Source organism: Drosophila pseudoobscura, chromosome X (assembly GCF_009870125.1).
Source record: "Drosophila pseudoobscura strain MV-25-SWS-2005 chromosome X, UCI_Dpse_MV25, whole genome shotgun sequence".
Lineage (NCBI taxonomy): Eukaryota > Metazoa > Arthropoda > Insecta > Diptera > Drosophilidae > Drosophila > Drosophila pseudoobscura.
Genome location: NC_046683.1, coordinates 47,403,793 through 47,429,688, shown reverse-complemented (window position 1 = coordinate 47,429,688; position 25,896 = coordinate 47,403,793). Strand labels below are relative to the sequence as shown.

At 45.9% G+C, this 25,896-nt stretch overlaps 1 protein-coding gene across 4 annotated transcripts; it reads right to left on the bottom strand.

Moving 5' to 3' along the window:
* Positions 1–1,529: 1,529 nt before the first annotated feature.
* On the bottom strand, positions 1,530–25,896 carry enc (R3H domain containing protein encore). 4 transcript variants are annotated; one of them, XM_033381636.1, is made up of 12 exons: positions 25,586–25,896; positions 13,203–13,648; positions 10,532–11,477; positions 10,306–10,462; positions 10,091–10,244; positions 9,698–10,012; positions 9,405–9,637; positions 8,794–9,171; positions 5,959–7,093; positions 3,569–5,890; positions 3,405–3,504; positions 1,530–3,345 (listed from the first exon to the last, which is right to left on the bottom strand). In XM_033381636.1, the coding sequence occupies exons 2-12, from the start codon at positions 13,623–13,625 to the stop codon at positions 3,290–3,292; spliced, it is 6,219 nt and encodes a 2,072-aa protein (XP_033237527.1). In that variant the 5' UTR covers positions 13,626–13,648; positions 25,586–25,896; the 3' UTR covers positions 1,530–3,289. The 4 variants fall into 4 exon arrangements, with proteins under 4 accessions (XP_033237527.1, XP_033237528.1, XP_033237529.1 ...); XM_033381637.1 differs by having other exon boundaries at positions 10,306–10,447; positions 25,586–25,891; XM_033381638.1 differs by lacking the exon at positions 8,794–9,171 and having other exon boundaries at positions 25,586–25,885.

Below are 25,896 nucleotides of genomic sequence, written 5' to 3'. Positions count from 1 at the left end.
CTTTTGTTGCTGTTTTTTTTTAATAATAGTTATCATTAGCATCATCATCAATGATCATTATCGTTATCATTAGAATAATCCTCGTCGGTAAAAACTCCGCTCTTTTGTCTGTCTTTATATCTCATTGCATGCTCGGGTTGTTCGAGTTGTTCTGGTTGCTGTTGCTGTTGCAGTGGTTGCAGTTGTCGTGTTGTATAATTAGTTTTTAATAGATCGGGTTTAATAGATCGGATCGACTTATCATGATGCGCAGTAATAATAATAATAATAGCAATAATAATATACTGTATAACATACACTATTTTTAGTTACCTTTCCGTCAGCCCATAGGTTTTCGTATCATTTTCTTTCTCACACTACCCATCCTTCATCACCACCCATCATACCATCCTTCGTAACATTCCTATCCTCCAACATGCTTTACTCGTTCAACATTTTTTGTGGTTTTTCTTACTTTTCTTTCTATAACAAACAGAGCAACAAACAAGGAAATGCACAACAGGAGCAAATGTTCGATACTTCAGGATACTTTGGTACTCTTCCTACCATCTCCATCCTCTAGCGATCTCCTATCCATCCATCCATCTCCTATCCATATCTACTCCTTGGGGACTAGCCAACAAAGCGTTTTCTGTGTTCATGTGTGGTACAATACGATTTTGTGCTTATTTATAACCCATTTATCATTTTGTTTCGGTTTCGGTTTCAGTTTCGATTTCGAGTTGGTTTGTTTGTTTTTTTTTTGTTTCGAATCTTGAGCAGTTTTTTTGTTCACTAACTTATTTGGTACTTGGTTTGTTGGTATTTTGTATGTTGTTGTATTGCAAAGTTATTGGTTATAATGCTATATATATATATATATATATATATATGTATGTATATGATTTATCAAGCTGAGTTACTAATGCACCTTATTTCGAAAGCTATTCATATTGTGACTCATACTCGTACTTAGGTTAATGTTAAATGGTTCATGGTTTATGGCTCATGGTTCATCCACTTATCATCCACCAACTCTATCCGACACCGCTGCCGCGTACCCGCGTGGTCTGTGGTCTGTGCTCCGTGCTCCGTGGTCCGTGGTCCATGGTCCATGGTTCTCGTCATAAGAGTGTTACTGTCTATGGCCACTACGTGATTGGAAATGATAAATGATCAATTGAATTCGACCGATACGGATTACGGATTACGGATTACGCTCCCTAACCTATTTAACTTATCACCTATACTATATAGTAGATACTCGTAGTCGCACTTTAGATTGTGGTTTGTAAATTATTGTTATATACATTTAGACATACGATACAGTTCTAGTAGAAGTTTCCGAGTGAGTGGGAGAGAGAAGTTCTGCCATTGCTTTTCGAGTTCGTTGTACAAAAGCAAATCATAAGCCTTACAGTAGATAGATATAGTGTGTGTATCGGAGCGATCAGGCTTGGCTTTGGGCAGCGCAGTTAGACCCACAAAATGTTTGAATATGTGGAAATAGGAAAATGATAAATGAAAACGAAAAGGCAACACAAGTTTTGTAACTTTAACTAATCATGTGGTTTTTCTTTTATTATATTTTTCGATTTTCTCATTTTTTGTGGATTTTTGTTTTTTTTGTTGTTTCACTTGCCTATATATCGTATTATTAGATGGTACATATACATATGTAGTTTATACGCTAAGCTAATTATTTTGTTTAACAATAAATGTATAGCTGCTTGGCTCTCCATCGTTTCCATCTTTCAATCTCCAATATCTTCTCCATAATCGTTCTTAGTTTTTTGTTTGTTTTTTAACGAAAGTTTTTTTTGTTTTGCTGCAGCTTCTTTGCATTAAGGAACAGAAAAATTATAAAGAAATTCTATTTCGAAAGAACATAAACGTAATAATAGCGAATAATTCATGAATGAAAGAAATAGTTAACAAAAGTTTGCAATAACTTAGAAAATTAGAAAATAATAAGAATTGACTTCCTAAATCATAGATATATTTATATAATATACTTTTTATGTAATAAACAGATTTAGTTGATTGTGTTCTTGTTGTTGCTGTTGTCGAGACTACTTTTCGTCGAAGAGCTTTACACAAAATTTTGCAAAACAAAATTAGATATAAGACTCTTGCCCCCAGTTCTGGCGGCAGATACGCGTATAGCTCGAGTCCCAGGTCCAGGTCCAGGTTCAGATGTCGCGTCAGTGGATGGATTGGAGTGGAGTGGAGCAGACTGGAGTAGAGTAGAGTAGAGTATCTCTCTCTGGCTTTTGCTACTGCTTTCGGTTGAGATTTCTAACATAATTAAAACGCATTCAATTAAACACACCAAAGCAAGACGACATTTAGAATTGTTTTGTCTTTTGATTTCGGTTTTTGGTAGCAGCTTTGAAAAATAATTGATTTAATATCATTCAATGGGGGCCGGGGTTTCTTCTTCTGGTAGATTCTCGGTCATGGCATGGCTTGGATGGGGTCCTTCCTTCTCTCAGTGTATATGTGGGGTCAGGTCCCTTCGAGATCTCTCTCAGAAGAAAAGTTTAGTGTTGGTTTTGGAATATACCAATATACCAATCAGCGAGAAAGGGGCTGGAAGTCAGTGTGGAGTTATGTTCGTCTGCACGTCCTAGTCCGTTTGTTTTGTTTGTATTAGCCGTCGTTGTGTGTGTGTTTAATTATTGCTTTTCCGGGTACTCGTTAGTAGTTTATTAAATACTATTTTATAATGGCACAAAATATACAGCATTCATATTTCTCATCTTTCGGTTATCGGCTATCCTTTCATCTGTTGCTTGCGTACAATACTCCTCCTATATATATACATATATATATATATATATATGGAGGCTATATGCTATATGCTATGTTGGTTTTTTTCCCCATTTTTGTTTCTGTTTCTATTTCTGCGGAAGATTCTGTGTAGACTGTGGTGTGTGTTGTGGCCTGGTTTGATTTGCTGACTCTGATTCTTCAGTTATAAGTCCCTGCCCAGCGCTCGCTGCTTCCAACTGCTACCAATACTCTTATTTGCCCCACTACTATCTGCTATCGCTCTCTGTTTCGGATCTCCTTCTCTGCCACAGATCTCTGGCGATCGCCTTTTGCTCTCCTCGCTTCCGCTTGCGCTCTGTTCCTTTTTCTTTTCCATTTCACTCCCTTTTTCTTTTTGTCATCTACTTTATGTTCCACTAGATTAGGTTGCTATTTATCTTTATCTTAGGTATGCCGTTATGTGTATGTAGTTTTTGTTTCGCTTTATCTGCTTTTTATCTGGGGTTTTTTGTGGGCATCCTTCCGGTGGATGGCTTTACCGAGGACGCGAACCTTTGTAGTTGGGATTCGGATGACGGCTAGGATGACGTGCTGCAGGGAGAACGGGACATTAGCTGGAAGATCTTCTGCGACTGCCAAAGACCACTCACCTTGTATCATCATTGTGGGATACATGCCGGCCATCTGCGCCATCTGCGGCCTGATGTCGTTAGACGGCGAGCGTCGGCTGTTGGGCAAGGCCACCGATGGCTGCAAGAGAATCATTAAAATATATATGGTGAATCCGTTTTAAAGGCAGATTAATCCCACTTACATGTGCAAAGTACGTCTGGCCATACTTGAAGTACACGCCCGACGCCCCATTCGGATTGAATCCACCGAGGGCGGCACTCAGCACCGCCGCTGTGGCCTGTTGCCCGGCTGCTCCGGCTGCTGCTGCGGCGGCGGCACTGTGATGCAGCTGAGCTGGAATGTGCGAGGCGCGTGGTCCGCCGGCGCCAGCATTGTTGCCGCCGCCATTCGAGCCACTGCCGCCGCCGCCACCTCCCATGTAGATCGAGGGTGGTGAGGCGTTCATGGCAGCGCCCGTGGCCTGATCGAGGACGACATAGCCGCCGGTATGGCTGACCAGCGTGGAAGCTGGAGCGGCATTCGGGGTGTTGGCGGCACTGTTGTTGTTGCTGCTGACAATACTGTTCGGCGAATTGTTGCTGCTCTCGTGGCTGCCATTGCCCCCGCCGCCTCCTCCTCCTCCGCCATTGGCGCTGGGCGAGTTCCTCTGCGAGACGCTGCGCCGGTAGTCCGTGTTTATGGACTTTTGGCTGCGGAAGCTGGCGGCTGCCGCATTGAGTCGCACGGGCGGCTTGGACTCGTAGCTAGAGCCCCCTCCGCTGCCGCCCGGGTTCGAGGGCGGGGCGTAGCTGGGCGGTGGTCCACTGATGAGAGGCAGCTGATTGGGCTTGCCCTCGCGCTTGTTCATCACATGCGGCGGCGGTCCGCGATGGTGGTAGGGCGGGGCTGACGAGGAAAGGGGTCCACCAGCGCCTCCTCCTCCACCGCCCAGGCTGATGCTGGGCGAGGCACGGGGCGTAGGCTCGTTGTTTGAGTTCAGCAGCGGAGTCTTAGCGCCCGACGGAATACCGCTTAGTGGCACCGAATGCCGGGGATTGTAGCCGCCCGGATGGTACGGCTTGCGCGGGGGACCGGACGAGCCGCCCCCGTTGTTGTTGCGCTTCTCATAGGACGTGGAATAGCCACCCTCGTTGCTGCTCTGGTAGTAGTGCGGCGTGGAACTGTTGCTGTGGTAGCCACCACCGCCGCCGCCGCCTCCTCCTGCGCCGCCGCTGCTGCTGCCAGTGCTGCTGTTATTCGGAGCTGGCGGAGTGCTGAACAACGGCGCCTGACGACCTGGGGCAGCGGGCGTACTCGGAGCCGACTGTGAGGCGCCCGGATCCACGGATCCGGCTCCCGCCGGATAGAAGGGACCCGCCGTGATCAGTGTGTGATGCGGAGCCGACTGGGATTGGGACAGTGACTGCTGCTGCTGCTGCACCAACTGTGCTCCGGGCTGAGATCCCGCCTGGCCGACAGCTGCTGCTGCCGCCGCATAGGGGTAGATGTTCGTTGGGATCGGGGCCGTGGCGTGCTGCGCTGGCAGAATGTAGCAATGGGCGCCAGCCGCGGCCGCTGCGGCAGCGGCATTGAGATCTTGACTGCCCGCCGCTCCGCCATGGGCCAGGGTCAGCGTCGGGAGCGCATGATATGTTGTGGTGCCTCCAGAGGGAGCAGCGATGATCTGTGTTGCGCCCGGACCCGGATGATGGGCCGCACTGGCGTGACCCACTGACGTCGGCGGGTAGCTGGGATTGTAGTGAATGGAGCCGCCACCGGGCGTGCGCTTCACCCGGGCACCTCCACCACCGCCCCCTCCTCCTCCGCCGCCAGTCATGTAGGACGGGGTCACCACTTGTCCCCCGTTGCCGGCCTGCTGCTGTTGGTGGTGGTGGTGCTGCTGGGCTGCTGACACTGTGGGCGGTCCAGCCGCTAAGGCAGTCGCATGCCCCGGCTGACTCTGGCCCGGCATTGCCTGGGTTGGGGCTCCCTGTCCGCCTGGCGGCTGGGCAGTGGCCACCATTGGCGCGGTAGCCACCGCTTGCTGCGGCACGTAGTAGGGTATCGGGTGGTAGTACGGGTAGGAGTATTGGAACGGATACGAGGCCATCGGGAGCTGCTGCAGCTGCGGGCCACCCGGTTCGCTGGAGTAGATCAGCGGCGCCTGGTAGATGGGAGCCCCGTTGGGACCTGCGGCCGCAAACTGTGCTCCCGGATAGGCCGCTGCGGCGGGCATTGGCATCACTGCGGTGGCCGGTCCACCCGGTCCCGCCTGGTAGATGGCCTGGGCCTGGATGAGACCTTCGCGTTGCTGCTGGGCCGGATCGAAGACAGGTATCATGTAGGTGCCGCCGGACAGCTCACCGCCGGCCTCCGGCGAGGCGAACAGCGTTTGTCCGGGCGGATGGGTGCTCGTCGTGAGTTGGAAGAGCGGCTGGGAGCCGGCACCGGCGCTGGTCACACCCGGTTGCGGATAGGCGGCATACACCATACCCTGGGGCACCGCATAGATGTTGCCGTCGGGCTGTGAAAGAGAGGAGAAGGATTAGCTTTAGCAGAAATTGAGACACAAACAGAAAATGGCATGCTTACCCCCTGCTGATATGTGGTGGCGCAGTAAGGAGTCGCCCCGTTCGGGGTGGTTGTGGTGTGAAAGACCGTGGAGCCATCTGGCGCCTGGTAGCTCTGCGTGTACGTCCAGGTGGTCTTTGGCTCCTCGACGGCCACGCCCTGGCTAATGCACTGCAAATGACTGACGGTCTTAGCCTCGCACTGGCTGTAGGGCGTCGAGCTGGGCGACACAGACTGGACATCGCAGTTCATCTGTGCGGCAACGACGACTGGCAGCGGTGTCTGACTGCTGCTGGGCGGCATCTCGGCAGTGCCCGAGGACGACGTGGACGATGCAGAGGTGGATGGTGCCGGCAGGGGCTCATCCGGCTCCTCCTCCTCGATGGCGGCTGCCTCCATTTCCTTCTCGACGGCGGCACAGCAGGCCGGAATATTCGGACTGGTGGCCTGATTCTTGTACTTTTGCACCTCAATTCGATCGTAGTTCTTGGTGGAGGTCGAGGTCGTAATGCTCAGGCAGGCCGTGGCACTGGCCAGGCTGCTATCACAATCGTCGCCCGGCTTGATGCTGACGACGTCATTGCTGGGCAGTTGTTGTTGTTGCTGTTGCTGCGGAAGCTGCTGTGGCAGCAGTGGTATCTGCTGTTGTGGCAGTTGCTGTGGGATCGTCGGCTGTTGCTGCTGTGGCTGCTGCTGTGCGAGCACCGGCTGTTGTGGCACCAGCGGCTGCTGTGGGATTTGCTGTTGCTGCTGTGGAAGCGACTGCTGTTGCGGCTGCACTGGGAGCTGTTGCTGCTGCTGTGGCAGCGGCTGCTGTTCGCTGACCATGTAACCAGATTCGTAACCCTCGGAGCATTCCATACCCGGCGACTGAACCTCCTCGGCGTAGCTCTCTGTGGAGCTGCAGGACAGCTCATTTGTGGCATACACCTGCTGCTGCTGCTGTGGAGGTGGCTGTTGCTGCTGCAACTGTTGCTGTGGCGGCTGCTGGTGATGCTGCTGCTGCTGCTGTTGGGGTGGCTGAGGCTGGTGTGGCGACGACCTGCGATAGTTGGAGTAGCTGCCGGAGTTGTTGTTGACCGACTGGTACTGGTTGCCCGCATGTTGGAGCGCCTGATTGGGCGGCAAATTGGACGGGTCGTAGTGGTAGATGGAACTGCAAAATCAGAACGAAACATTAGAGATCTGCAAGCTGACGTTTCAATAAATTGGGGTTCAGTGTCTTTTGGTTTTTCTCGCTCGGCGACATGCAACGTTCGAATAGACAATATACAAAAAAGAAACAACCAAGTATAAAGTATAAAAGGAAAGTACAGTCAGCTCAAGCGGTCTGCTGACAGGGTTGCCACAGTTTTTTAGGTGTTTGTGTGAGTGTATATAGGTGTAGGTGTAGGTGTGGGTGTGGGTGTGGATGTGTGTGTTAGCACGACGATACGGCAGCGGCAGCGACAGCGACAGACACTTAATATTTTGTAAAGTATTTTAAATCGAAAAAAAACACAACATCAACAGAATGGCATATTTTGGTTGCAATTTGAACGAACAACATTTAGTTTAAGACAAGTGGCAACACTGGTAGACACTGGTACAGTACACACATCATTCCATTCATTCTATCAATCATCGCATCACTGAATGATGTGATGGGATGTGATCTGACAATATGGAGAGTGGGAGGGTGAAGAGTGGAGTTCTCTGGAGTGGAAGTGGAAGAGAGCGCCCTATGGTATGTGAAGAGAGTGAATTTGGTGTTTTTGTGGTGTGGAGCGATGATCGTGAGAGCGAGAATAGCGATAGAGATTGAGATTGAGATTAAGAGAGGGTGACACGAATAATTATATTCGATAGCAGTTGGTGTTTTGCATTTGGTGTCGGTTTTCGATTAATTTATCGAATAGTTTTCGAGTTTTAGGCAGATAATTTACAAAAACAACATCAACAAGTCGTCACAGAACAAATAAAAGCTAGTTATAATAGCATATTTCATACGTTAATAGTATTGCATATAGTATGAAAAAACAAACGTTTATATAAATATATATATATATATATATAAATGTATATATAAATATTAGGAATACTCTATATGGTTTTACTAAAATGGCTAAACATTTGCGAGTTCTTGAAGCGAATATGCAAGGTGGTTTTGTTGATTATATATCCTCATGTATATCCTGAACAAACATTTCAACAAAATATGTGCAAAGATATAACAAAAAAAAAAAAAAACAACTAATGACCTTTTTTTTATAGAAATTTATATAAAAAGTAAAACCGACTAGCGGGTATTGCTGATACTCGACAACAAGAGTCGCCGAGAGGACACGTGCCTCGACATCAAGATACCCGGTAATCAGTTTCTAAATAAGCATTATGTATCTCTATGATTACTGATTCGATTATTGGATTTGAATATTGAGCCTGAAAGCTATTTGAATATAAATATTTCACAAACAAAACATTATATCTTAAATCTTTGGCATTCTTTGAGGACACAATATTAGGTAGATTTAATGTAGATACAAACACTCCTTTGTCTTTCGATACAATACTTCGAATATATACCTATAATTAATCTACCAACTCTGGCACTAAGCCGCCTGTCTGTCGCTTTGTTATGTTCTTCTGTTAGGATTAGTGTCGAAATCGAAATAAAACTAGAACAAAACGTAACGTAAACGTATAACGTATAACGTAATATAACGTAGAAGGACCAAAAGCATTGCGATAATTGTTTGTTGTTTTATTGGAAATAAATAGGCTTAAAATTTTGCAGCGAACTTTGAATTTATTTCTAGTTGTTTGTGTGGTTAAAATTTTTTTCGTATTTTTTGTGGTTTAGTTTTTGTAAATTACCCGTCTGCATTGACAATTGGTTGGAGGGTTTGCGGATCAATGAGGAGGCTGCCAATTGGCACATTCGAAATGTCTGTGACGGCCCACACCAGTCCCGATGATGTCCCTGAGCAATTGGACGCCGATGACGCCGACGATGATGAGGACGAAGACGATGCTGCAGCTGATGCTGCTGTTGTGGATGCTGCTGCTGCTGCTGCCTGCTGCTGGTACGAAGAGGAGCCTCCGCCGCCACCCCCTACCAATCCTAATCCCAATCCCATTCCCATGCGATTCGGGAGCGGCTGACTGAGCTCCGGTGTCTGCCGGTCGCTGCCGTAGCCGGTGGGCGAGGGCGTGACGGAATCGGAGCGCACCGACTGGGTGCGTGTCTTGTAGCTGGAGTTGGTTGGAGGGGGGTAGGAATTTTTGGTTTTAAATGTTTCGTTTTTGTTTCGTTTCGGTTTGTGATCGTTTTGTCGCGGGGGATTTTGGCACACAAAAATGTACGGTTTCGGTTTTCGGTTTTACGGTCATATATAATTTAAGAAATGGAGCGAGAGCGATTGGATTGGTTGGGCATGAGGATGTGGAATCGGCCAGAAAGGTATGCTGCTGCAAGTACTACTCACCCACTGCTGGAAGGAGACAGCCGCCAGGCAGTGCTGTTGCTGCCGGTCGAGTCCTGTTTGGCAAAGCCCCCGCGTCCGCTTTTGATCGAGTTGCTGGAGTCGCCGCGCGGCAAAGAGTTGCCACCGCCATTGCCTCCTGGACCACCAGCACTGGGCGGTCCACCATAGTTGCCAAAGTTATGGGACTTGGGCACTGCCCCGCCAGAACGCATGCCATCACGTGATTCCGTCGACTAGGGAATGGAATTGTTCTTAGTTTATGGGATACTTCATATAAAGCTATCGCATCGTACATTCTGCATTTGCAGCATCTTTCCATTGGGCCGCTTGGGCCGCGGTGGTTGTGACTGCTTCTGCTGCTGCTGCTGCTGCTCCCATCCGCCATAGCAATCCTCATCGCCATAGTCCTGAGTGCCGGTGCGACTGAAGATGCGACTACGCGCCCGATCATAATCCTCCTCGCGCTCCTCAAAGCTCTTGGCCTTCCGGTCGAGCATCACACGTTCGGGACAGAGATACGGCGATTGGCGTACCTCATCGAAGCTGTGCGTGTCCCGCTTGAGAATTGACTTGCGTACATCATCGCGCACTAGCGATTGGAAGCGGATCTGCGTCGAACAAATTGAACAAACAAATCCCACTAAAGTTCATATACATTTTGAATAGGATCAAAGTTAGAACCCTACCTCGGGTATGCGTGTACCCTTTGTGGCAGCCACAATCACGCACTGCTGTGTCTCTGTATCTACATTGTGCTCCATCCCGAAAAACGCGGCCGTGCGATGGATCAGCATACGATTGTACGAGGAAGCTGGTGGAAAACGGAACTCACAATCGTGTCTACAAAACAATAGAGAGACATTAATGAAAACTGGACGGCACATCTTAATGGCACACTCACCCATTATCCTGTATGAAATCGATAAGATCTTTCTCGATTTTCAAGAGTATATTGCGATCCTTGGGATTCTTATTGAGCGTATCGCGAAAGAACATCAGCAGATCGGTGCCGCCAAAGTCGGTGTAGTGCTCGCTCGAGTTCTCTGATTGATGAAAGACTAGAATCAGTGAGTGACATGAGCCGGATGATGGGCCACAGTTTCGATGCCGCAAGAGATGCCACTTACCGCGCGATATGAAGCCCGATGTGTTGTTGCTCGAATTGTTTGAATTGCAATTGTTGGGCATGCCGCCACCACCGCCGCCGCCGCCACCGCCTCCTCCATTGGCACCACCACCGAAACCGCGTTCGCGTTCTCCTCCCCCATCAATGCTGCCGGACGAACTGCCACCAATGTTCTTCAAGCGGGGCTTGTTTCCCTTCGAATTGGTATTGGCGCGATGCTTCTTGCCACCGCCACCGCCTCCGCCTCTCGGACCCTCGTAGTGGTAGTTCTCCTCGTCATGGTTATTGCTGAGATTACTATTCTGGCTGGACATCTCATGGCGTTCGTGGCGCTCGTGGCGATCGGCCGCCTTGTAATTCATTCCCGAATTGTAGATGACATTCGCTGCGGCGCTGTTGTTGCTGTTGCTGTTGCTGTGATGCTTGTTGTTGTCCAGACCATTGGCCTTTAAATCCACCACGAATTTCTTGTTATTGTTGTTATTATTATTATTGGTGTACTCCATGCCACTGCCATTGCTGTTGGTGCGATTGTGCTGTCCTCCACCAGATTTCTTCGGAGGCGACAACTTTGGGAACTCTGCCTCATTGCTGAGTGGCATGTTCTGTGGCGGCTTTGGCGGCGTCTGTTGCTGCTGTTGCTGTTGCTGTGGCTGTGGCTGTTGTTGCTGACTAGTGACAATCACGGCAGGTGTCTCCATTAGCGGGGAATTACCCCGAATTCCGGATGATTGTGCTTTGCTGTTGCTGTTATTATTATTGGTGTTGTTGTTGTTGTTGTTATTGTTATTGTTGTTGTTGTTGTTGTTGTGCTCGTTGGGTTCCCCCTGGAACTGCTGCTGCTGTTGTTGCGGCTCGGAGGCAGCTCTCGGCGTTGGCGTGCGTGGAGGCGATGTGGACTCACGCATGGCATGACTGCGTGTGAGATGTTTGCCCTTCATGTTACCCTGTAAAATAAAAAGAGTGTGAGTCAGGTAAGGGGTAGCAATTAGTTTCAAATTAGTTACAAAAATGAATGCCAAAGTTGAAGGGAAAGGAGTAACCTGTGTTCATAGCCCTGTTCCATGTTCCATGATGCAATTGTTGGCTCATTCAAATGTGAAAACACAAGCTGTCGCCGCCCCATGGCATACATTGGAAAACGGAAAAGGTTAGAGGCGGAAAACTACTCCTTTCTGGGTTGCCTTTTGACATTTTTGCGGCACGTGAAGGACAGAGAGAGTCAGGCCCAGGCGTCAGGCATTCAGTCATCCAGCCATCGTTCAGGTTCAGTCAATGAGTCAGTCAGTAAGTCAGTCCATCCATTAATTTCGTTCTTTTACTATTTGTTTGCCTCTCCATTGATTTTCCACCCAGCCACAAATCTAACGACTGACAGACGACATCACACTGACATCATTAATCAGTTGTTGTTGAAGTCACTGAAAGTCACTCGAAATTGGTGGTGAAGTCCTTTATTAACACTTGATAGGGAAACGCTTCAATGGAGAGCACAAGAACCCTCACTGTCCCGCCTGTCCTTTAGGAAGCTCTACTGTTTGGGAGTTATCCCCAAGCCCTATTAATCAATGATGCCCCAACCCCTAATTATCACTACTTTCCTGAGGCCCCTTTCCTTCCCCCAAGCCTTAATTGTCATCTGCCAAGAGAGCCCCAAGAGTCCTGTTAGGCTTTCATCTTGAAGGAATAAACTTTGTTGCCTTGGCAAAATTCTTTGAATTCAAAAACAGATTTCCCGGAATCCCAGGACCAGAACTTTTAATGTTTTTTTGTGGGAAAAATCAATAAATCGACCTTGGGAACCACGCAGCAGCAGAGCAGCAGAGCAGCAGTAGCAGCTCCAAAATTTGTGGCCGGCCCGAGCGCACATAAACAATGATTGACGATAAATCCTGCATGAGCGGAGTTAACTAAGGCAACCACAGACCTACTGCCACCCCCCATAAACACACAAACACAAAAACACACACACACACACACACACACACACACATAAACCTTGAACTTTGTTGGCAGAAAGAGCAGAGAGCTGTCTGGGATTGTGGAGGGGAGGGCCAGGCACCAGGCAGCAGGCAGCCAGCAATCAGAAACACGTTTACCAACAATTGCTGCAACTCTTTGGGACTATCATCGTCCGTAGGGGTCGATTGGGGAATTTCCAGGCATAACCGATTCCGAGTAATGCACACAAAAACACAGACACCCCCGACAATCCCTGTCGCAACTGCACTCTCCTAGTTCCCCAATCCCTGGGTCGCATTTGCACTCCCACTATAGTACCATCCCCCATTTTCTCCATTCAGATTTTTGCCAGTGACCTGACCCACTTTAATAGACGTTTTTTGGGCGTGTATCCTTTGCTCGAGAGTTCAGTTCATGGCTGCTGCACTTATGTATCTGCATCAAAAGAGACAGAGAGAGAGAGAGAGAGAAAGCACAGAGTCGCGAGTGGAGAGCAGAGAACAGAGAGAGAATGCAACATAAGTTGACACCTGACTGACCTGACCTATATATTCCATTGCGATATCTACGAGTCTTATATGTGTATGCACTCCTCTTGGCCCCAACGCATCAGACTGACTTGCGGATAGATCAACGCAAACAACGGACTGCATCCCTTTTAGCAGATAGCAGGGATACTGAAAATTGTTCTTCTGTAAAAAAAAACTTACTCGTCGATTGCCAAAACTATTTTGTCTTCCCAAATTGGCAGCACCGCCGTTTCCGTTTCCGCTTTGAGAATCTTCACAGTTGTTGTTGCTGTTTGTTGCACTTGCTGTTGCCGTTGAGCCTGTGGCCACAACCGACGATGAGGTGATGGCTGCCGTTGCTGAAGATGGAGCACCTGATCCAGATCCAGATCCTGAACCTGAACCTGATCCCGATCCTGTGATTGTTACAGCTCCTCCTCCAGCTGCTAATCCTGTTGCTGTTTGAGGGGTATTTGGGGCAACGTCGGCAGCGTTGCTGGCACTCGCACTGGCAACAACTACAACGGCGGCCGCAGCGGCCGCTGATGATGAGGCAGAAGCGGCAGAGGATATATTGGTTGGAATATTCGTAGCTAGGGCTACTTGAGATTTTGTGGAACTCATAATCACAGTTTATGTCAAGTGTACTACAAAGAACAGAGAATAGAAGCTAGCGTTAGTTGGGTAAGCGAAGAAGGTATAATATCAGATAGGTACATATTAGAGCCCTGCATGAACGGGCAACCGAATCGATTCGGAAGGATTCGGTATTCGTTTCGTCCGTTCACAACTTCGAACGGACTAAACGAAGAGGTCTCGTCATTTTTATTTTTACTGTGTCAGATCCGAAAAGTTTGCTTTTTTCTCTCTCACTCTCCACTTAATTTGCTAGTAGAGAGAAGGAGAAAGCAACACACAAATGCTGGTTTTTTTGCTTCGCCCCTTGCCTTAAAATATGTATAGTATTTTTGCTTTACACTGAACAAAATTAAGCAAGAGAATGCTTCTCACAAAAGCCGAACACGGCCGAAGGCACACGAACTCCGTGTTAGGTTTGGAGTCATTTCAGAGACATACGAACGAAACTTCCTGATATTAATCAGCAGTGCTGTCTCTCGGTATTTAGTGATTCGAATCTGACTGAATGGTAATGATGATCAAACGCAAGAAATGATTTTATGAATAGATGGCTCTAAAACACAGGCTCTATTACATAAATATAAAAATAGGGCTAATAATTAGCTGAAATTAAGAATAGAGCTATTGCATACTCATAGGGGAAATCAAACGAGAAGTTTATTGAGCAACTTTATTGGAAACCTTTCTAATTGAATTCCATTTCCAAATGATTCTGGGAATTTCTAACTTCATTTTATTATAGTCCCAGTCTTTACAGAATATCTACTTTAGTGTAAGAATTGGTTTAATTTGATTTTTCAATGCAGCTTTGCGAACTAGGGAGAAGTCCAAAAACAAAAAGAAAAAAAATATTATTAAAAAAAAACACCCTTTAGACCTTTACCTCAATGAGTGTTTTAGACTATTGCATTTTGTTTATACGGTTTTTATGTAGCTCCCAAAACAGTTGGTTTCCAGGTTTCGCCTCCTCCTTTCTCCTCCTGCTTTCACTTCCTGCTTTCTCCCTCGCACGTTTGATTTGTTAGTTCTTGTCTTTTTTCAGAAGAATTTATGCATAGATGGCTTTTGTTCTTACTTTTTGTACGAGTATTTTTTTTATACGAATAAAATCATATTTGTCGAAAAGATTTTGCGGCAGTGAAGTTGATAGAATATTTTTTGTTGCATACAAAAAGTAGAGTAGAAACGAAGAAACTTCGGAACTGCGAAAAAGTCTTCAGTTTTCAGAATTGCTTTTAGATAATTTTGTGCGACTTAGTTTAGGTTTCTCTCTTTAGTATTTTTGAAGAGACAAGGCTTTGCGATTAGGTAGATAAATAGTTATTGTTCTTTGGAGTTTCGTAGCAAAAAGTGTTGTTTGAAAAAAATAAATAAAAACACTACTTTTTGTATTTCTTTTAGGTTGATTTTTGTTTCGATTTTAATTGAATTTAAAACTGGATTCTTTTTCATTTGCTTTAAGGTTTTAGTTTTTATAACGTTGTGTTTTTTTTGTTGTTGTTTTTTTTATCACATTTACACCATATCACCGAAAATCAGAAGCTCGCCCACTCACGCGCGTTTTGGTTTGGTCTCTTCTTGCACTTCTATTCGATTTTCTCAATTATTTGTTGTTTAAAAATTAATTTATGCACTAAACACTTAATGGCTATATTCTATAATTAATTTATAAATAATATATATACTATATACTATATATGTATGTTGTTTGTATGTATGTATATTGTATAGTTAAAAATATTTTAGTTAAAGCTTTTCTTTCTCTTTTTTCTGTTGTTGGTTTTTGCTGTTGATTTTACTTCTTCTTTTGTTTATTTCCCTTTTCTTTAATTTTTTTTTGTTTCTTGTTTGTTGTTTAGCTTTTCAGCATTTGTTTTTGGTGTTGTTGTTCTTTATAGAGTTCTTGAGGTTTTGTGAGGATTTCCTTGATTTGTTGTTTGTGGCACACGTTTTTATTCTTTCTGTAAGTTTGAAGGAAACCGTTTGAGTACAAGTTGAGGGCTTTTCCACGAGAGTAAAACGCGCACGCGATACACACAGAGCGAGAGAGAGAGCAACAGAGAGCGGGAGAGAGAGACAGAGATGAAGAGTGGCCACCAAGAGAGGGCGAGATAGATTGTGTAAACCCATACGCACACCAATAAGCAATATGACCTTGTTTACGATTTATTTTGATATTCAAAACTGCAGAGAGAGAGAGAGCGGGAGAATATTTCCTGATGCGAATATTGCCCTCGGCAGAAAGATTTGCATGATTAAAAGGGTGGATACCAGCTCTCTCTTTTGTGGTGGGGTATCCTTAAGGATATGCCCTATCCCTGGACTGGTTTCTGGTTCATATTTCGCTGGTAATTATGTATCTTTGATTGCTACACTTTTTAGGTAGCTAATTTTGTTCCCATTCTCCCAACAAAAGGGTTGCTGGACAGCCAAAAATCTTCTGGGATTCTGATGCTTATCTTTCGAGTTGAACGGACTTTTGCATAAATAGATGGAGTCGGTGTTTGAGGGTAAGGACAAGAGTTTCGATGAACAAAAAGCGAATTTGCATAGAAAAAACTTTGGAGGGAGATCTTTGGGAAGGATGAAAACTATCAAAAAGGGTCCATAAAGTATGAACTCTTTCGAACGAGCCCTTTTAAGACAAGACACGTCTCATCCTTTAGACCAAGATTCGAAGTTAGGCAGTTTTAAACCTCTCCAGAGCCAAAAAATATTTCAAAACGTTCTAAAGAGCTTTATTTCAAAGAACAAAGGAAGTTCTGTGCCTGCTCTTACTATTTTAACCTTTCCTTTAACAAAAATCCACTTAGTTAACCTTTTAATATTTTCCCTTTTGCTTTTCCGTTTGTTTTCTTTTTTCTTTTGCCCTCTTGATGAGTATTTAATGGAATAACAAGCACCAAATCCGCAACAAATATTAGCAAAAGCACAAAAAAAAAGAAAGGAAAACCTATAGATGAATGAAGGTCTGAGTGCACCCCCCACAAATCCCCCAAAACACGCCTACTATTCCACCTGGCCAACTCGCGAATGTCATGTCAGTCGCATTGAATCTCATATTCTGGGAAATACCCGCGAAAAAAGCGAAAAGCGTGGAATGGCAGAGCAGCGGAATAAGAATAAGATTTGGAGAAGAGGAGGCGAGGCCCAACCGAAGAGGCAGAGGCACAGGCAGGTGACAGATGACGTAGCCGCCTTAAAAAGAAACACTCATACGACGTGTGGCACACGACCAAAACGAAGCTGACGATGCCTTCGTCTTCGTCTGCCGAGGGGAAAATAGGGAAAATGAGGCAAAGGCAAAGTTTGCCAAAGCAATATTTGGGACAAAAGTCAGGCAAATGCATTCTGGAGAGGAGCTGCGGAGCAGGGATAGAAGATAGAGCAAGAGTCGGACTAGAAGAGGAGCAAGAGGGCCAAGGGAAGAGGAGTCCAGTGCAAGTGGCACGTTGATGGCCTGGCCTGGCCTTCCTTCGTCTGTTTACAGCTGCTCTCACACACGGTAAAAGCTCTGTTCTACTAGGAAATGTGTTGCGGGTGTCTCACAAGAGAGAGAGAGAGAGAGAGCGACACACAGTAGAGCTCGGGAGAGAGCAAAAGCTCTAGGGCGCTTGCGTGGGAGAAAGCACACTCGCGCTCCTGCACTTTAGGAAGCTCCGGAGCAAGGCAGGAAATGCAATGGCAAAAATGGAATGGGCCACAAAAATGAGGCACTGAAAAAACCCCAACAGCAAAGACAACCACATAGACGAAATGGGGCGTGCATTTCGTCCGCAGAAGAGAGAGAAATTATTGTAATTTGTTGACATGCCTGATGATATGTTCCGCCAAAGATCCATTCCGCTACCTCCTCTAAATGTCTTTTAAAACGTCACCGAATTGAAAGATTCCTCCTCATCCACGAAGAGAGCCGAAACGAAACGAAACGAAAGCAATCCCGAGCGCACACACGACTTGGTTCGTTTCGTCGTTCGTTTGCAATTGTGTGTGTGTGGAAAGCGTGTAGCACAGCCTGTGACTGTGTGTATGTACAATATAATACACCAAAAAGAAGAATCCACACACAAAAAAAAAATGGAAAAAAACGACAGAAATTTTCTTCAAAATCGAATGAAAATTCCTTGGGAACACAGCCACTGAAAAATCAGGGAACAACTGTATTTTTTGCGTGCACAAACACCTTTCCCTTTGTGCTTTGTTTTTCGAACATTTCTTTTTTTTTGTTGCCGTTTTTTACTCTTTTTTTGTGTGCACATTTTCTGTTGAGCTTTTTTTTGTGCACATTTTTCGTAAACGTTTTCCCCTTTTTGTACACTTTTCTTTTGCAAACACACATATGTATGTATGTATATATTTTTAAACACTTTTTACCCGGCACTGGGGGGTTTTTTGTCTTTCTTTCTTTCTTGTATCCCCCCAATTGTTCTTTTGGGGTTCTGTCTGCAGTTTCTTATCTTCTTTATTTGGATGCCGTTTTAAAAATCCGTTTCCAAATTCCGATTTCTTTCTGCTTTATTTATTGCTTCGCGCGTGCCATTTTCCATCAGCTTTTCTACCCACCCCACCGGACCACCACCCCAATCCCCCACATAACACTTTGCCTCTCTCTCTATCTCGCTTGGTTCGTGCTCTTTCCTTCTCGCTCTCTCTCTGTCTCTCTTTTTGTTATTTTTGTATTTTTTCACATAAACTAATTTCTTGGGCCTGCTGCCCCGCTTCCTTGCCTCCGTTCTCTTCTTGCTTCATTGTGAAAATGTATTTTTAAGCTCCTTCTGCTGCTGCTAGTCCGCTTCTTCTATCGTGTGTGCCTGCTGCTGCTGCTGCTCCTCTTCTTCTATAGAATCTCTGTGGTGGTGCTGCTGCTCCGCTTCTTCTATCTGTGCTGCTGCTTCTGCTGGTGCTGGTGCTGCTGCTGCTGATGGTCTTCTGGTAGTACGGATGACAATGACAACGTTGACGACGGCTGCGACTGCGACGACGACAAGCACTGCGCTCCGCTGGCAGACATTATGGGAACACGACCGAATGGATACTGGGCACTGGGTACTGGGTACTGGGGCATCGCATGCTGAAAGTCCCACAGAAAAGCATCGCACGCTCCGCTCTCTCTTTAACGGGGAGCTGCTCTCTCTCTCCCCTTTGTGCTTTCCACATACATATATGTAGAAAAGGGTGGCAAAAAAACTGAGAGAGAGCGAGTGCGTAAAAGCTTTGGCGGAAAACAGGTTAAAGCGTACAGTGTGGTTGTGTCTCCCCTCGCACTCGCTCTCTGGCGCTCACTCTCTCTCTCTCTCTCTCTCTCTCTCTCAGCTAGAGTTCGGTTTTGATAATGTCCCATGGCCCAGAGCTAAAATGCTTATTGGGGTGGCATTTGGCCGCTCTTCTACTACCCCCTTCTACCCCTAGTTATTCTCTTGTTGCTGGTTGTCCTTCTTCCTGGTGCGTATATACCAACTGCAGTTGTTCTTGTTGTTCCATCCTCCTTCTCCTTCCCCTTCCCCTCGTCCTTCTCCTTTGTTTTACTCCGCACTTTGTTTCCTCTTCTATCTCCTGCTCTGTTCGTTCTTTGGCTTCCAAGCAGGCCAACATAAGACCTTGGACATCGATGCGCTTGTATGCGTGTGCGAAAGAGAGACAACACACCGAGAGCCAGGGAACAGGAATGCCATCGGGTGGGGAGGGGGGTGGGGGGTAGCAGGATAAAACTTTGTTAAAGCTGAGGAGGATTGAGGATGGGCTAGATTTGTATGCTTTACCTGGGAATCATCAAAATTCAATTTTAATTGAATCTAAATACCGAAAAGAGAGTGACATTTTTCCATCACAGCAATCGAATTCTGGTACTTGAAAACGTTTTTAATCAAATTGCTTATGTGAAAGGCTGCAAGCAAACGATGGGAAAATAGTTGCGATGTAGAGAAAAGAAAACGAGTGAGAGACAGAGAGTCCTGATGACTGGATGATACCTTTTCATGTGTTATATGGCAGTAGTTTGTTAAATTGGTTAAGATACTTCCATATTTTAGTACTTTTCAATCGACTATACCCCTACAAATTGAGTGGACTTTTATTGAATCATACTTTTTCGTAGTTGAGAGCCATAATTCTTTAGTCTTTAAGGTTGTGAATGAATTTTTCCCTAACAAGTTCAATATTTCCCATTTTAAAAGCTATCTTTGATACCCCGAAAACGAATACATGGTTTCACTTAAATATTGTCATACTTCATATTCCACCAATCAAAAAATCAGACTTTTTTACATCCATTCGCATATTTGAAGCCATCATTCATACCCTGTATCTCAATAAAAATCTCACCAATTCAATTACCAACATAAATCAGTGCCAAATTGACCAAAAAAGTGGCCATCAATTGAAGCAATCTCCATTTCTCCCCCTCTCAACCCTACCACCCTCTGTCCTATCATCCTGTCCCCCTACCATCCCTCTGTATATCCGCTTTTCCCTCTCCCTACGTACTCATACATATATATTTTTCCCTCTGCCCAACTCCCTTCCGTTTCTGTTCGTTTTCGTAATCCACTTTGGATATCTGTCAATTTGGAGACTGAAATTGCATTGGATTTTTAACTGGAAAATGCAAGTTATTTTATTTTCCCTACTCCATCACTATTTTTCCCAGTTCATACTGTAACTAGTTTCCCTCTCTTCCACTGCTCCTCTTTCTGTCTATTTCTCTTCTTTTTATCTTCATTTCATTCCCCCTTCTACCACGGCTCCTACTCTAATATTCAAATGATAAATGATAAATGCATTCAACATTTGAGTGGACCGGGCGGGGGGAAGCTTCTAGAAATTCCGCACATTAAAGCAGAGAACATGAATTCGAGTATAGAGAGTATATAGGCAGAAAGCGGTGACAAGAAAAGTAAGACGGGGTAGAGAAAAACAGAACGGGGGGAAGGGATGAGGGGAAGCAGATCCTTCAAAAGGACAGACATTGTTACAGCTTATACGAGTATAATAACAACCCAGAAATAATCTTCATCTCTCTGCCTCCGCTCCTCGCTATATAAAAGGTTCTCCCCCGCCCATTTTCAGTGGCTTTGGTAAAAGCCGCACGAGTGCATCTCACAAACTTTCAGATAGAGTCAGGTGAAGCATGCCCCAGATTCCACTACTAACACACACACACGCACACGCACACACACACACACACACACAGAGATATCCGAGAGACCTCTTTCAACCCCAAAGTATGCAACATAATTGTTGGGCAAACAACGCAATAGAAGCGAAAACATGGTCGAAAGGGACCTTGAATTCGAATTCAATCAAAGTTTTGGTTTTTGGTTAGATTCCAGAAGGAACCCGTAGCTGTCTGCTGCAGCACCATTCTGGCGCTGAAACTGCTTCTACCCCTAAAGCTCTTTCTGCCCCGTGCCCCGTGCTCCTCCTTCTCCGTCTACCCTCGAAGCTCCTTCTATGCCTCATGCTCCTTTCAGTTTCCTCCTCCTTATACACAACTCTCTCTATTGAAATTAAAAAATAATTTGCATCGATTAGGCATCGGTCTGTCCCTCCCCCTCCCCCTTTGGGGCATCATCGTCTTTCTCCTCTCCTTTGGGCCTCTCCAGAGGGGGAGGGGGCTGGGGATAGGACTGGGGTTGGGGCGAATGCGTTTACCCTCAAATGCGTCGTAATAAATAATTTATGCAAAATGCCAACCCCCTCCCCAAAAGCTAGGCGGAACGAAATGGAAACGAAACGAGACGAAACGTAGCAATGTACCGTTGTTTCTTGGCAAGAGGCTGCACGCCAGAGAGCACGAGACTGTTGCTCCTCTCCCGCTAACGTTTTTCCGCTCTCTCTCCCTCTGCCTCTCTCTCTCTCTCGGGAACAGCAGCAGCACGAGCACGAGCGCTGTAACGGTTAATGTAATTGCATATTCGTAAATGTCGCGCCTTTGCCTGCAATTACGACATCTATTTGGGTCAACACACGCAGAGATTGCTCTCAGCGGGAGAGAGCGAAACGAAGCGAAGGAGAGCCCAGCGGAGAGAGAGCTCAGAGCTTGGAGAGCTTAAGCTTGCCGCCACCGCTGCCGCTGTCGCCGTCGCGTCGCTGTCGCACGTGTGAGCTTAAAAGCGCAACGCATTTCGAGGCCAAGTGCTGCTGCTCCAGCGCTAAGGCTGCTGCTGCTGCTGCTGCTGCAACAGCATCGACTGTCACTTCCGCAGTCAACTGCAATCCATGCCCCGAAAATAGGGGGCGGGTGAGGAGGTAGGCTCCTTTAGGGGGGAGTATGACCAGTGGGTGTGGCCTAGTGGATGGATGCCCCAGTTTGTTTAGACAGAAAGAGAGGGAGATAGCTACACACACGTACCGATAGAAAGAGAGCGGATGATGAGCCAATAGTGCCAGTCATTAAATCCTTTAGTGCTAATCCTTGCGGGCTATATGCCCAAGCAAATCTAATCTAATTAGCCGACAAATGCCAAAGAACAGTTAACTCTTGCCATAGAATCCCCCCCTCCCCCACACCCCCGCATGCTATGGGGGCACGTTTTATGGCGCAATTAAAATGCTAAATGCTTTACGACATAGCCTCCTGGGGGGCGGGGGAGGGATTGGGAGGCCCTTTAATTAATTTGCACCGTCGCACAGGCTGGGACATGCCGTGTCGTCGTCGTCGGCCATGAAAGGTGTTAACAATAAACGCTTGGCTAAGGCTAAGGAGGCACACGGCACAGACAAGCACAGAGACTGGCACAAACGTGAGGCAAGGACAAGACTATAACATCCTTTCACTCTACCGCTTGACCCAGACAACAACAAGAGTCAGACAGACAGAGAGTGAAAGAGAGAGACATGGAGAAGAGGCTCCCCCCCGCCACAAGAGAAGTCTTCATTTGGGGGGCTCCTTACAGGTCCCTGCAACACCCTGCTGCCTCCTGATTATGCCCCGCTTTGATGGATGTCTCTTGGCTGTCGTCCTCCTGCTGGGAGGCCCCGCAATCATGCTGGCGCTTGTCTGTGGCTCCTCCGCCACCGTCCCTCGCCTTTCCCTTCCGCTTTTCAGCTGACACATGGCGAAAACTTTTAAGGCCAGGCCCGAGAGCAACATTTCGAGTCCTGCGACACACTCACTCACTCACTCACTGAGAGACAAGAGCATAAAAAGCTAAGCTAAGCAGACAGTCAGATAGAGGGAGGGCAAGACTAGGATGATGTCCTGTAAAGGGGCACGTAATTGGGGAAGAAAGTTAAAGCTAAGTTTTCCATCTTTAAGTTTCCCGATACTCGGACTTATAAGTGGAAATCAACAACCCATTCAAAATTAGAGAAATTCTCCGAAGGAGATAAGAACTTTTCATCATTATAGCTGTACAATCATATAATTTCATGCCAAATCTTTTTTCTATATCTTTAAAATTGTAGATACTTTGAAAAAAGCCCGATCTCCGTAATCACCAAAAGAGTGTGCTGCCCGAAATTGATGGCATCAGAATAGATCCAGGTATTTATACAGACAGAGCTCTCTAGAGCTATCTCACTCTCATTTCTAATACTCATACTGTGTCGGTGAGACAACACTTCCATCCCTCCCGGATCTTTCAATGAAGGGTATCGAAAAACCGAAGCTTAAGCCCAAGCATACAAGTTTTCCGAAATAGACGAGAAGATGTCCTGTAAATGGCAACATCAATTGGAACTGGAGAATACAAATTTGAAATAAATACAGCATCAACTTTCCGCACTCTCTCTCTCTCTCCCTGCAACCCCCCCTCCTTAGCCACTATCTTTCATTTGGCATATGAAAAATTCTTGTTGCATACACAAAGGGGCACTGGGGATAAAGCATTTGGGGCCATTTGATTGTTGGGACACTGTCTACGGTTAGGACTACGACTACGCCCACGCCCTGTGCGACCTGTGCGAAGGAGGAGATTCATGCCACGTAGCCAAAGTCACCTGCGGGAATTATGAAATATGCAAAAAGCATATGCACGGAGGAGGCCTCTGGGCGGCCTCTGTCGGGCCCTTGTTCCCAAAGAAACCTGCCACACAGCACTCTGTCTCCCCATGACGGAATAGAATAGGCGGAATAGGCATCACAACTTTGTCTGCGGCAGATGTGAGACCGGGACACGCCTTGGGGCTTGGGGGCCAAATCAAAACGAAAACTGGCGTAACCGATGCGATGGCTATGTGATGTGATGTGATGTGATGTGATGTGATGTGTCGTCTGCTCTTATCACAGACGATTATTCATAAGATGCAACAAAAAAGAAGAGGAGGATGCCAAATGCTAGAATGTATTTTAGAAATTGTTAAATAAAATAGCAACAAATAGCAAATGGCATGAACAAAGGCAATAAATTAATTTACACAAATTCCTACACAACATTCTCTCGGATGAAAAATTTTTCTTTAAGTAAAATATTGTGTGTGTGTGTGTAAACCTCTGAATCGAACGAACGAAGCGAATCCGAGCGAAAAAAACACAAAAATTACTAACTAAACAACGAGAAGAAAACCAAGACACCGACATTTTGTTTATAGGACGAGAGCTTCATCATGTTCACCATCATCATCATCATCATCAGCGTCATCATTACGGTCTCATTGAATGGTGTACACCAGTAAATAGAGCAAAATATCCGTCGAAAATCGATCAAAATATGCAAAAACATTCTAAATTACAACTTGCGAAGGTGAAAAAATAGGCTGATTGTCACAAATAACTCTATTACGAATCTCACGATCGTATTTCATCCCGATTTCACATGATCAGTACATTCATCAAAAAAAAGCGTTTCTTTCGAAAGGTCCGTAGTTTCATTTTATAGGTTTAACAGGGTTCTCTAACAAGGCAAACATTTTGGAAATACCATAATACCATCTGTAAGGGCATTCAATTTCAAAAATCTCTGAAAAATTCTGTTATTTCTCTTCATATCCCAGCATATAAAATCTGATGAAATCTGAGAAACATCATAGGACTTATTGCAAGAGAATATACTTGCAGAAACCCCTAAGAAGCCTAATTTCCCTATAAAGGCAGAGTATTTCTCACGTAAAGCAGTTCATACACCGTTTACAAGAAGTTGAAATAACGTACTCTCGCTCTAACTCATAACCTTTACGTGCACTGCTCTCCGCCTTTTCAGAAGTTACTGCGATACTATAGCCAGAACATGAATGGCATACCCTTGCCCAGGGTTCGTTGTGGGGTTGGCCCCAAGACATATTGAGAGAACGAGAGAGAGAGACCCAACTGACGACATGATCGCTACGCCACCAATGTAAATGAAAAGGCTAGGAGGAGGGAGCGACTAGGAGTACGATCTGGCGGCGGCGGCGGCGGCCGCGGCTATAGCCAGGCTGGTCGGATGATTCGCAAAATAGATTTTCAATAAAAACCCACTCGAAAAACGCCGACAATGGCGGACGCAGGCCAAAGAGCCATTTCGAATCTATTTTAAACACAAACAAAAGCATTTCTATAAAGCCCCGCAGCAGGCCCCATCATTAACAAGAAGAAGAGTGTTACAGAAGATGTCGCGACCATCGGCGACGGGGAGCTGCAAAATAATATGTCACCGAAACTTGTGGGTTCTGTTCTTTCTAATCGGCACTGGAATCGTTTTTCATCGAAATTTTTTACACATTTTTAATAAAGTGTCCTATCATATAGCAAACAGATTTTTCCACTAAAAAGCCTGAAATTTGAGACCACTCCAGCCCTCATTTCACTCACATCCCCAAGTGGCGCCTTTCGGGCTCCATGTTGTGGTGCAACAAAAAAAAAAAAAAAAAATGCAGCGGCAGCCGGCGCACGGCGACGATCCGCTGGAAGACGGCGATTCTACGCATTAAACTCACAAAATTAGTCAGCAGAATGCACAAACAAATTGCATTTATTGCTTGGAATAGTTTTTCACTATCTAATTATTGTTTTACTTGGAAAAACTCACCTTTTTCAGTTCTGCTGCTGGCCATTGTAAGTTTGCTTTTGGTTGACTGGCGACTCTGTTGATTGATTGACTTCACTGCCCGTGCGGATAAACTGGAACAGGGGGGCTGCTGGATATTGTTGCAGTTAATGGCTGGGGCTGTCCGGTGTTTGCGCCTGGCCTTTTAGTTTGTTTAGTGCTTTGTAGCAGCAGCTGGCGCTGCTTTTCACTCGAGGCCCTGTATGTTTTTCCACAAAAAACGGTGTGACCGCGGAGTTATTGATAAAATATACCGTCCGACACTCTGTAATGTGCTGAAATATACCGTCTCA